General features: G+C 50.9%; 1 protein-coding gene across 1 annotated transcript in view; it reads right to left on the bottom strand.

The window, feature by feature from the left end:
- VAC14 (VAC14 component of PIKFYVE complex) overlaps positions 1 to 12,343 on the bottom strand; it is a 59,553-nt gene that overhangs the window by 22,919 nt on the left and 24,291 nt on the right. The window contains exon 13 of the mRNA XM_064387232.1: positions 8,003 to 8,156. Within this exon, the coding sequence (XP_064243302.1) occupies positions 8,003 to 8,156 (154 nt within the window). The remainder of the gene's footprint in view (positions 1 to 8,002; positions 8,157 to 12,343) is intronic.

The raw sequence follows: 12,343 nt of genomic DNA, 5'->3' as shown, positions 1-12,343 counted from the left end.
TGTGCTCTGAAGTGGTGCAGCATCTCCTGCATCTTAAGCTGGAGACTGGGAATGACCTGCTGGGTCAGCTGAGTATCCAAAAGTCAGAATTGCCTTGGAGATCAGATCCCAACTAGTCTGCAGGACCTTCAGTACTGCTGTTGTCTTCCATCAACTGGTTCCTGAACCTTGCACCCTTCTGCCCAGCCTAGAAGCAAGGAAGCACTGGGATAGAGAGATGATGAAAACAAGTCTGTGCCCTGTTTTTCCTAGAAGAAAGCACGTGAGTCTGCCCACTCCAGGGAGCCTTTTAACCATCCTTTGCCTCTGGGAGCACTGAGACTGAACTCCAGAGGAATCATTTCTCCATCCTTTGCCCACTTGGTACACAGCAGCTATGCCTGCATGTTCTGAAAGAAGGTTTCCACTGTGGCACACCATGCCAGAGCAGCCTTGCCAATGGTCTCTAGGGCTAATGCTGGGAGTGAGAAACCAGGGTGTCGGAGTCTGCCAGGCTATAAAAGGCTCAACCAAACCTCAGATGGAGCTTAAACAGGCAATACTTCTTCCAAGCAGGCAAAGCAGTTCTTTTCCAAAGCCTCCCAATCCTCCAAACTTCCCGTTTGCTCTGTTTACAGGATGTCTAGGAAGTGGCTGGCACCTTGTGTGCCATGGTGTAACCCTTCCTGGCGTAGCCCCGAGCTCAGCTCACTGCCCTGCGGGTTACAGCTCAGCACAGTGGCATTCCCAGCCCGACAGAACTGTAGGAGCAGCTTGTCAAGTGTTTCTCTGAAGCACGAGAGACAAGCAGGAAGAAGTGTTAAGAAAACTGTGGCATAATTAATTGAAGCTTGCACCTCTCCCCCTTTCCCTGAAGCAAGACTTTGCAGATCCGTAACCTGCCAGATCTGCTGTTAACGTAGCTGGGGCTGGTGGCACGTCACAGCTCTGCTGCCTTTTTTTTTTTTTTAATCTGGCATGGAGGAGGGAGCTGGAAGAAGAAAGATCCGTGCTCAGAGCAATGATGAAACTCAGTCCAGACATCCACTAGAATAGGAACAAATGGGAATTTTGGCCTCAGAGGAACATCAGAGCAGTGAAACACGACAAAAGGCATGTGGGAATTGCACCTATATGGCCGCAGTGAGTCCACATCAGCCTGGGTCCTTGTAATTGAATCACAGAAGGGACCTTAAAGCTCATCTAGTTCCAACCCCCCTGCAACGGGCAGGGACACCTTCCACTAGACCAGGTTGCTCAGAGCTCCATCCAATCTGGCCTTGAACACTTACAGGGATGGGGCAGCCATAACTTCTCTTGGCAACCTGTGCCAGTAACTCATCACCCTCACAATAAAGAATATCTTTCTAATATCTAATCTAAACATATTCTGTCAGTTTTACATGATTATCCCTTGTCCTACCAATGGCTACAGCAACCTTCTGCAGCCCAGCATGCCAGACTAACAATCCTTTCCCTGGATTCCCTTCACAGACTGGGGTAGAGCCAGGGACACAAACAGGCTTCTTGGATCATCTAAGTCAACACCAACATCTGTTCCCCCAGCCATGAGTGCCAGCTCGAGCGGAGCACAGCGAATGTCTGCAAACCCCCAGTGCATCCCTGAGTGCTCACCAGCGGCTCATGCTGTTCCCATCGCCTGCGTGGCCACACTATAAATCAACCGAGACAGGCAATTAGGGATCTATATTAAGGCCCTTATAAATATATATTGCACATCACCCTGGAACATTCAGGCTGTCTGGCTGCTTGATGGGCTGAGCTGTGTCGAGACCTACAGTATCCAAAGTGTCCCCACACTGCTCCGGGTGAGCCCGGCAGACTCTGACACTAACTTGGATTTTCCTATCTCAGCCACAAAGTTCTGAACTTCACCCTGGCATAAAACATAACTTCTATTAATTTACTGTAATTGGTTTCAAACTAGTCTTAATTAAAACCGGTGTGGACTTGCTTAACTCCATTGAAACCAAATTGAAATAAGATTGGAGCAGAATTGATTCCTTTCCGAAGCAAGCTAAAGCTGGGTAAGCTGGTTAAAGAGTATCCACAAGGGTATTTGCGGTGGTTTAGCTAAAATGATTTACCGCAATCTCTAATTGAAGCAATTTCAGCTCGGATATAGGGAGGGTAAGCTAAGAGTTGGCGAGGCCAAGCATCCTTCCCACCCGAGTGCTTTCCCCAAGGCATCATGTTTCCAGCTCAGCCCGGAGAATGATCTCCCTCAGCTCTTCTGGGAGCAACAGGGATAAACCCGGCGGCAGCCGGAGCTGGTCCGTGAGCCTTCAACCCGCCCGAGCGCCAGCGGCGTGGGAGTCGGCACTGCCAGATGGTGCTCGGCAAAACCCCGGGCAGCGACGTGGGAATCTGCGCAGCGTCTCCCCCCGGCAGCCTTCCCCAGGATGTTTTGAATTTTAGCTTTTGCAAACACAGAGTGGTGAAGCCTCATGGAGCAAGATAAAAATAGAGCTGTAAAAAAAAGGCAAATCCTCCCCTCCTCCTCCCAGAAAGCCGGCGCAGGGCGTAGCTGGAAACAGATGTGAACATGTCGGCAGCTCAGCTGGGCTCTGGAAAACCTCCACTCTCCCCTTTCCAGAGCACAGGAGGCTGCTGACGAAATAAACACACCAAAATTCTGGATTGCACAGCCAGGGGCTGTGCTCAGCCTGGTTTTGTTCGGACACACATGGATGTTTCTCCCCACCCTACCTGGCTAAAGGGTTTGTAATGGGTTTGTAATGGTTTAACGGTTGTAAGGGTTTACATGGATTTGTAATTCCTGAGACTTCAACATCTCAACAGAAAGGGGATCTTTCTCAAAATATGTACTCCGGACAGGTTGGGGTACATATTTTGATGCCAAATCAGGCTTTTGCTGCTCCTTGTTCTCCCCACCTTATGCAGGGTCTGTGCTCATGGCTGCCTTGGAGGAAGGCAGCAGGCAATGATAATCCTGATGGTTTTCCTACTAAGGTTAGCAGTCCACTATTGCCCCATTTTTCTTTGCTAAGGTAAATCAATAAGCAAAAATGCAGCAAGGATATAGCTCAGCATTGTTCAGGAGCACAAAGTACCCAGCAGAGATGCAAACCAGGAATGGTTAAGCTTCATGGTGAGCTTAGAGTGGGTTGAGGCTCCTGCATGGAAAGGTGAAGTATACGGAAGATAACCTGAAGGAATAAGCAGCAATGGGGTTTGCAGGGCTGTTTTCACACCAATATTCATTCTGCTAGTTTGTTTTTCACCTCATTCCTCACCTCACCCTACAAATTCCTCACAACATCTTTGGGAAACTGAGGCAGCCCAGCAAAGTAACTCCAAAGGAGGGCTTGGCTACAAGTGATTTATCTACACCACCAACTTCTCCTTTGTCCACCACCACAAATCAGTAATCCCAGCTGTTATTTGGGAATCCCCAGGCTTTCTGGCTGGCTGTATGCTGTGGCTATCTCAGGAGGGATGGATACCTGGAGACACGCCAGGCGAGTTAACACTACATCTGGATGGTCTCTCCTGGGGCTTTCCACAGCATCCCAGCTCTGCTGCTACACTGCATCCAGGAAAACAAACAGATCACCCCTGCTCTCAAATTCCTCTCCTCCTCAAGAGGCAGAAGAACGTTTTTGACAGTCAACACTCCTGAAACTGCTTCATGCCAGTAAGAAAAGAGATGCCACAGACACCAACCATCAGGAACCAGACTGCTGAGCTCAGAGCACTCAGGACAGCCCTCTTTTCTCTTGCCTGCTTGGCTCCTCTGCTCCCTGCTGTCACACTCCTGATTCTACAAAAACTGTTGGAAACTGGCTCCTACAAGAGCAAGTGGTTAGTGGTGTGATGTCATCTGCCTCACTGCCTTTTGTGGGGAGCATGAGTAAGGAAGGGTTTCACTTTTATCCTTCTCTAACACTGGAAATAGCATTTTAGCAAATCTGTGCCACCTGACAAGAAACCACCTTCTCTTTTCTACCTTTCATGGACCTTCTGCACACTACAGACTCTCACCTGATGTTTGCAGAGGCTGCCCTAACATTTTACAGACTATTTGGAGGTGGGACCTGGTAATACGCTGCCACCTCTGCAGATCTACAATAACACAACTGAAGCAACAGAAAATGAAAAGGGAGTGGTTTGGCTACTGAGATTAAAATCCCCCCCAAGATATGTAAAAAGCAAACCTCTAACACAGAGTATCTCCACTCTGGAATGCTGCATGTTCTCCAGGGGGGATACAGCAAGACTGAACTCAACAGACTACATTCTCAGGGACTTCTAGCAGTCTCCTCCAGAGTAATCCACTGACTCTATGGGATATCTATGGTCTGCCAGTGGAAAACAATGACCTCAGGCACTTCAATGACTCCACACATGGAGTCAGACTCCCAGTAAACATCCTATAGCATGAGGTACTCAGAGGGTGCAGCACTGTCCCCACCACCTCCGGCAGGAAGCCAGGCAGGAGAGACCGGACCAAGCTGGAGAGGAAACAAAGGGCTGTAACTGCTTCACCTTACAAAGCTGTGCAGAAAGGAAGGAAGAGATGTGTGCAAGAGTTACCCTGTGCAAAGCAGCAGCTGGTCTGGCATCCTTTTGGAATGAGCTTTTGTCTCTTGTGCAGAGCAGAGCTGTAGATGAGGCTGGAGGGCTTCCACCTATGGTATCATGGGGTGTTTTGGGTTGGAAGGGACATTTAAAGGCCATTTAGTCCAACCCCCTTGCCATGGGCAGGGACACCTCCCACTAGACCAGGTTGCTCAGAGCCCCATCCAACCTGGCCTTGAACACTTCCAGGGATGGCACTTCACATCTCTGGGCAACCTTTTCCAGTGCCTTGCACTCCTCACAATGAAGAATTTCTTCCTAATACTTAACCTAAAATTACTCTCTTTCAGCTTGAAGCCATTCCTCCTTGTCTTGTCACTCCATGCCTTGTCCAAAGTCCCTGTCCAGTTTTTCTGGAGCCTTTTCAGGCAATGGAAGAGGCTCTAAGGTCTCCCTGGAACCTTCTCCAGGCTAAACAAGCTCAGCTCCCAGTCTGTCTCCTTATTAGAGGTGCTCCAGCCTCTGATCATCTCTGTGACCTCCTGTGGGCTTGCTACAACAGGTCCGTGTCCTTCCTGTACTGAGGACCCCAGATTTGGATGCAGTCTTCCAGATGGGGTCTCATCAGAGTGGAGTAAAGGCACAGAACCACATCCCTTTACCTGCTGACCTCGGCGACAATCACTCTCAGGTCATCTGCTACTTGTTTCAACTTCTACAGAGCTGGAAAAGACACTCCCAAAGCAAAGCAGGCACTGGATTCCCATTGTACTGACCAGACTGACACTTGCACAATCACTCCAAAGACTGGGAAGCTCTTGGGCACAGCCCTGCAGCCCTTGTCCCTGGAAAAGTGGGCAAAAGGTACCAAGGAGACACTCCTGGAGGCCAAAACCAGCCATGCTCTCCCAGGAGCAGTCGGGAGGAGATGCTGGGTCTCCCCGGCAGTGCTGAGCTGGGCTGGCCCCAGTTCATTGTGCTTGGAGAAGGCGTCGAGGGCAGCTGACCTTACGTAACCGGAGAACAAAGTGGCTAAATAAAAACTGGAGCTGGGAACGGGCTGCGGAAGTGGGACACGGCTTTCCTGACTAATCAACCAGCATCTGAAGGAAACCGAACTCAATGGCAGGGAAACAACTGCATAAACACATCCCGAGGGAAGAAAGGGAGAGAGAGGAAACGCGGGGAAGACCATGGGGGCACTGGCCCCTTCCACCTCCACTCTGCCCTTACTGCTTGGCTAGCAAAGCCTGGAGCGCCAGGACAGAGAGCACAGCAGGAAATCTGCCCCGAGCTCAAGGATTTCAAAGGGTGACCTTGCTTGTTTACCTGCAAAGCCACCAACTGCACACTTGGAAGGGCCTCTGGGATAGGAGAGGACTTGGGCTGGGATAGCTCAGCAGCTCTCCTCCCACTGTTGGTTTCAATGGCAACTCAGTCTGAAGTGGATGAAGGGAATGGAGAGATTTAACCCTGGGGAGAAGTGCTGGGACCCTGCAGCCTCCACTCTGATGGGGCAACAGCATCCATCCTACTGCCAATACAGCACTGTCTGAATCACAGCACCCTAGGGAACTATCCCAGTACAAAAACAGTGACTCCAGAAAGGGGTGCACCCTCTCTCAACTGCCAGCACCTCATGATTTTTGCCTGGGAAGGGCAGAGTTTTGGCTCACTTGCTCTCACCACCAGGGATCACGCTCAGACAGGGGGATTTCCACTGGACACTGTACTGCTCCAAAAAGTTCTCCCTTCAAGCAATCCTCTGGCAAAAGGAATATTTTTCAGGAGCCTCTGATTTTCCAGGCATAATCCAGGAAGGTCCTGGCCCAGCTCTGACCCTCAATTTCCCCAGGGGAACTCCCCAGCAGCCCATCCGGTCTCAGCCTTGGGTGGTCAAAGCCAGACGGGACCAGGGCCATGATAAACGCCCAAGGCCAATGAACCAGCTCCTTTTTCCCCTCCCCAAAAACATCTGCCTTTGGTTAAATGCCAATGACCCTGCAAAGCTCAGCTCCAAATAAATTCTTAAGGAACAATTTTCTGGTGCATTATAGGGAAGAGGAAAATGGGTGCAGAAGCCAGAGCCCACTAGGACCTGTGTGGGGGCAAGATGTCCCACCCTGGGGCAACGGGAGCTCCAGCTCCAGCAGATCTACTCCAGGAGGGGAGAGCCAGACTCTTTTTAAAGGTTACACTTGAGTAAGTGAAGCCAAGCTGCTCTTCCAGATAGCTAACAGGGGCCACGGCAGTCGTTAGGATCCACGCCATCCAGCCTGCTATTTTTAGATCATCCAGAAGGAAGGAAACCTCAGACAACCATCAGTGCGAGCTGAACTGCAGCTCCTCAGCTGCTTGGCCAGCACTGCAGGAGCTGCTCCACCCAGGCAGTCTCACTTCTGACAGTGGGAGGATGGATGAGACTTGCAGAAAGCTGGGGAGGTCACCAGCCCTGCAGCCCTCACCTCTCCATTGCAGAGATAAAGCTGCCAGCAGGAAACAGGTAGATCCGCAAAAAAAAAAAAAAATCCTACCCCGAACAGCCAAAGACCTGAGCTGGTTGCTGGTGCAGACATTTATAAGACCAGGGAGGGGTGAGTGATCCAGGATGTTCAGAGAAAGCAAAGCCTGGGGATGGGAAAGCAAAGCCTCTCACTCTGGTGGTGATTTGCAAGGCCCTATGGCTGCATCCTGTGCAGGGAGAGGCAGCCTTGGCTCAGTGCTTGCCTTGCAATCCAAAGCTCACATGAAACGTGCTTTTGGCTGGGACGACCTGGCCTGGGGAGTACAACAGGGAGGCCCTTAAATAGCAGCAGAGGAGGAGAAGGAGAAGCCAAGCAACTGTAAAGCAGGAACCACAGACAAGGGAAGGTGAAAAAAATTTCCTCGTGTGCAGGGATAATTAATGAAAGGTTGTTTTTTTTTAATCCCTCAAGTCCCCACAAAATAGGATTGTCCCTCTTCATCTCTCTCCTGAGGTTTTGCCAGACACTCAGAGCAACATAACATTTCATAGCCAATGTGGGCAGCCTGGCACAGGGATCCCTCTGCAGATCTATGGATGTTTTGGAGATCTGGGATTGCAGCCAGCATCTCATCCTGCACTGATTCTAGGGCTCTGAGGGCTTTTACAAGGAGAAAAGAGACTGGAGCCCAAGGTCCCATAAAAAATAGGACAACGACATCTCTCCACACTGGCCTCTGGAGCATCCTGCTGCTAAACTGAGCCCTAAATCCCCAAAACATGAATTAGGGGAAAGAGCAGTAAAAATAAAAGCAGAGCCCTGGTCTGGGCAACAGCAGACTTGATCCCCAAACTGTGCTGGGTAGGGATGAAGACATTGATTTATTACTGTAAAATAAGCTTCTCCTTTTTCCTGAGCAAACCTGACTGGTGCCATGGAACACGGAGAGAGCCCAGGAGCAGGGAGGCACGGAGCTGTGGCACAGGGGCACTCACTGGAGGAGCTCAGCTGGCCAGCCCTGGCTGGGACATGAAGCTCCACCGGGCCAGGTCGCGCATCGGAGCCATCGGAGGGACCATGACCCTCCTCTGTCTGTCCTGCTGGGGAAGAAGCGATCTCAGCCAGCAATTCCAGGTCCTTCAGGATAACCTGCGGAGAGAGGGATGGTGCAGGGTGAGCTTCCCTTCCAAATCCACATACAGAGAGGGTGGGCTGGGAAGCAAACACCAAATCCCAGCACACTGAGAAAGGTATAGTAAAAGAGGGCTACCTACAAAACTCTAAGTGGAATTTTCAAATGTTTGCAGAGGGGATAAGGAAGGAAGGACAAAAGAGAAAAAACACCCAGTTTCTGCTCTGAGAGTCCTGAGGAAGCATATGAAATTAAACCAAATTTACACAACCAGGAATAAGGTTTGCTTTCCCCTTGTCCCACTCTGTGGAAGTCTGAGATTTGTGTTCCCATCATAACCTCAGATCTGGGACAATTCCAGCAAGAGCACAGGGATGTTCTGGGGGCACATACCAGCCAGCTCCCCTCTGCAAAGCAGCATCCCAGGGAAGGCTCAGCTCAGGATGCCAAGGCAGAGCTGCCATTCGGATTTCATAGCTCTTTCTTTCCAGAAGTCACCAAATTGGTCTATATATAGCACTTCTGGAGAAGTTATTACTGGGTGGGTTTTTTTTTTCCATTCTCAACCCTTCTCGAGTCTCAGGCTATTTTGGGTCCCCCTTCATTCAAATGTCCTTGGGTTGAAAGTTTCATCAGCCGTCCTTGATGCTCTAAGTGCAGCAGGGCTGTGCAGAGCAAAAAAGCTGCCAAAAAGGGTCAACTGCCACGTCTTTACCCCTCAACATCTGGCAGAGCACATCCCAACCACCCTCTGCCCACCAGCACAGTATCCCATGCTTTCCTTGTGTTCTCACAATGAATCTTTCTGAAGAGCTGCAGTTATATAGGAGTTTTAGTTTCTGAGCTAACATAGAAAACCCCTCCCCCTGGAAAAACAAAAAAGCCAATTTTTTTTCCCTTTAAATTATCTGGAAAACACAACCCCTGAAAATCAGAGAGAGAAGCTCCTGGGTTTTTCTTTTGCACAGGTATCTTAAGATGAGTGCATTTTTGGGGCTTTTTTTTTGTAATTAAGGCTGATTTTCAAGCCCCCAGCAGCCTCAGAGCAGGCAGTGTGGTGTCTAGGCTGTGTAGGGTGTAGAGGCAGTGGTGAGGAAGCAGCCTGCCACAGGCACCACAAGGCTCCAACACGCCTGGGAAGACCCTGTGCCTATAAACATGATTAAGTCTCAACTCACAGCTCCCAAAGGCAGGTTAAAAAAAAAAAAAAACAAAAAAAAAACCCGACAACAACTTGTACTGCTGTCCCTGAAGAATACAGCACCTCTGTGATGCTGTCAAGGCTGGGAGCTCACTGCCAGCGTGGGAGGACATGGCCATCACCAGCCTTCACCCTCTTCCAGGGAGAGGAGTCTGTGGTCCCTGGCAGAAGGAAGACCTTGGTCCTCTCTCCCTGCCTGGATTTCAAGCACCTGTGGCTCAGACAGAATGATGCTGGCTGTGTTTTGTTTCAAGTGGAGGATGTCCCTGAGCAGAGCTCAGGCTGCTGGTCTCCTGAAGCCCTGTGTAGGTTCTCTAGTGGCTAATCATGTGACCCAGCTGAACTTGCAGCCTTTGAACAGGCACCAACTTGGTTCTCAGGCTCTCACAATGGGGAAATAACACCCATGAAGGTTTCCAAGTCATGTTGGCTGAAACTGGCAAAGGAACTCGGGGCTTGGCTACGAGCGCTGGCAGTCAGGCAAGAGCTAGGACTCTCATTCATGTGGTGCATTTTGCCAAGCCCAACACAACCAGGAGCTGAGGCCCTGTGTGGTTGATGTACAGCATGACCTGGCCACTCATGACTGCCTTCCTGCTGCACTCACTGCTGCCCTGGTGCCCCCACCCAGCCACATCATCCAGCTGAGTTTTCACCAGCAGCTCTGACAGCTTTAGGAAACATGATCAAGCCCCCAGGCTAAGCAAGAAACAACCCTGCTGCATCCCAAAGCTTTCAGAGTCACGCCTTGAGGTCAGATCCTTAATCCAGCCTCTCAGAGCTGCATCATGAGCCTCATCTCCGAGATCCTGCTTGGGAACAGGATGCTCTGGCCAGGGTAGCCAGGGCAGCAGTGACCAGCACCACTGGAGGGTAAGCATGGACTTCACAAGCTTTGGAGAGGTTAAGGAATATCCCCCCTGTGGTAGGCTACAGGCAGGAGGTGGAAAAACAGCATAGGCTGAATTCTGCAACTGAAAAACATGAAGGAAGTAACAAGCAGGAGGGATCAGTACATGAGCATTGTGAGGAAGAGCAGGCAGCAAAGACCTGGGGTTTTCCAGCCGTGGGAAAGAGGCAGGAAGCTCCAGCTCCCGCTGATTCTTCCCCGCATGCTCTGGAGAGGGTTCCCAGCTGGGGACAGAGGAAAGGCAGGAGTGCTTGGTATGCACTGCACATCCCTGTGCTAAGCAAAGCTGGAGCTGGCGGCTGGCTTTGTGCGAGCCAGGAGGCTGTAAGAAAGCAATATCCTGCCATTGCCATGGCAACGGCCGGCTGCGCCAGGAGCGAGCTGGTCCCATCCCTCAGGAACCCAGCGGCCTCGGACCGACAGCGCCGGAGCACGAGCGCCAGAGCCCTGCCCAGCTGCCAGGCACAGGTGTGACCCGACAGCCAGCCCGGAGGATCAACCCCCAAGGGCGTTTTCCTGATCCCCAGGGGCTTTCTGGGAGTTTTCCAGTGGTGATGAGCACAGGACAGTGTGCCCTGCTGTGGCAAATGTGTGCCTGGTTAGTGTAAATAGGAAGAGCAGCATCATGATGGATGGGGAGACCTGTTCAATGTCTCAAGCCATTCCCAGCACAGGGATGAAGAGTAGCATGGAAGAGGATGAGCTCTGGGTGGCCAGGGAATGAGAAGCAGGTTTTCAGACAGTTATAAATAAGCAGCTATTTCTCCTCTCTGAGAATAGGCAAGATTTCTCCCTGCATTGCCTCCAGAGCATGGATTTTGAGGGCACACACAACTGTCAGCTTCTCCAGATCTAGGTCAGGTTAATTTGCTGCTTGTTCTGGTTGAATGGAGCCGAGACCAGCTCTGCTGGCAGTGGCACGGGGGGAAGCAGCCCTGGATGGTGTGTGCTGGATGGGATGCACCTCCCTGTGCGTGCAAAGCGCTGCCTCGGTGCTCCTGGAAGAGGGGAGGCATTGCCTCTCGTCAGCAAACTGTGCTGGCCCCAGCCCAAGGCAGAGGAAGGAGAGGAGACCCCAAATGTGCAGCAGACCCCTGGGAGTGAGACTTAGCATCCCACAGCATATGATGACTACTAGGAGACACCAGAGCAGGCTGCAGCAGCAGCTCCTGGGACACATGCAGTGGCAAGGGTATGGACTGGCTCCTCAAGGTGTTGTCCTTGCTGGCATTTACAGATAAGCTGTGAAAAAAAGGAATAAATTAAAATGCCTGTGTGCAGCATCCTTCTGGGTGGCCTTGGATGTCCTAGTGGACATCTAATATTCCCTGGGCAATGAAATGGGGCACTCAAGATCAGGCTATTCTTGCCAAGGAGAAGATGGGAATTCAGCTGAAGCAAGATACTACCAGGACAGAAAACAAGAAAATTAAGGGCTGCAAAGCACTTCAAAGGGGCCCAAGAATCTGTGAGGCTGTGGAAAACCCCATGCCATTTCCAGGATGGGCAATGGCATGGGGTTGTGGTGGAGAGATCCAGTGGGAACAAGGAAAAGCCAAGGATGCTGCTAGGTGCTTCCTCCTTCTCCACAACATAAACACAGCCCCATTTGTTTTATATTTTTCCTCTTTCCAATGCCTTTAGCTGTATCCAGGGAAGGAGGTGAGCATGGGCAGGCAGTCCTGGAGCCAGGAGTGGCCAGGAGCTAGGCTGGCCGAGCCCCAAACACACACAGTGTGAAAAGCAAACTTGCATCCCTCCCTGCCTCCAGCAGCTTTAAAGACAGAAAAAGAAAAGAAAACCCACCATTAATCTTCCCACACCAATTTAACCAAACCTCTTTTCAGATCCCCAACACAGCAACTTTTATCCTGTGATCTTGCCAAGATCTACTTTTTTTGCCTTCCCAGGAGAGGATGGGGAGCAGAGGGAAGGCAGAAGGCCTGGGGGCTTCTCCTCTCCTCCCCAGGGCAAATCCTGCCAGGTCACGCTGACACATCCTCACAGCACCAGCAAATACAGCTGGCAGTGGGGGAAGGCACTTGGTAATAGAGCTACAGCCATCCCAAAACAAGCTGGAACCTGAAAACTCA

The sequence above is a fragment of the Passer domesticus genome, chromosome 12, assembly GCF_036417665.1.
Source record: "Passer domesticus isolate bPasDom1 chromosome 12, bPasDom1.hap1, whole genome shotgun sequence".
NCBI lineage: Eukaryota > Metazoa > Chordata > Aves > Passeriformes > Passeridae > Passer > Passer domesticus.
The sequence above is the reverse complement of the archived record's forward strand: the minus strand, read 5'-3'. Positions and strand labels throughout refer to the sequence as shown.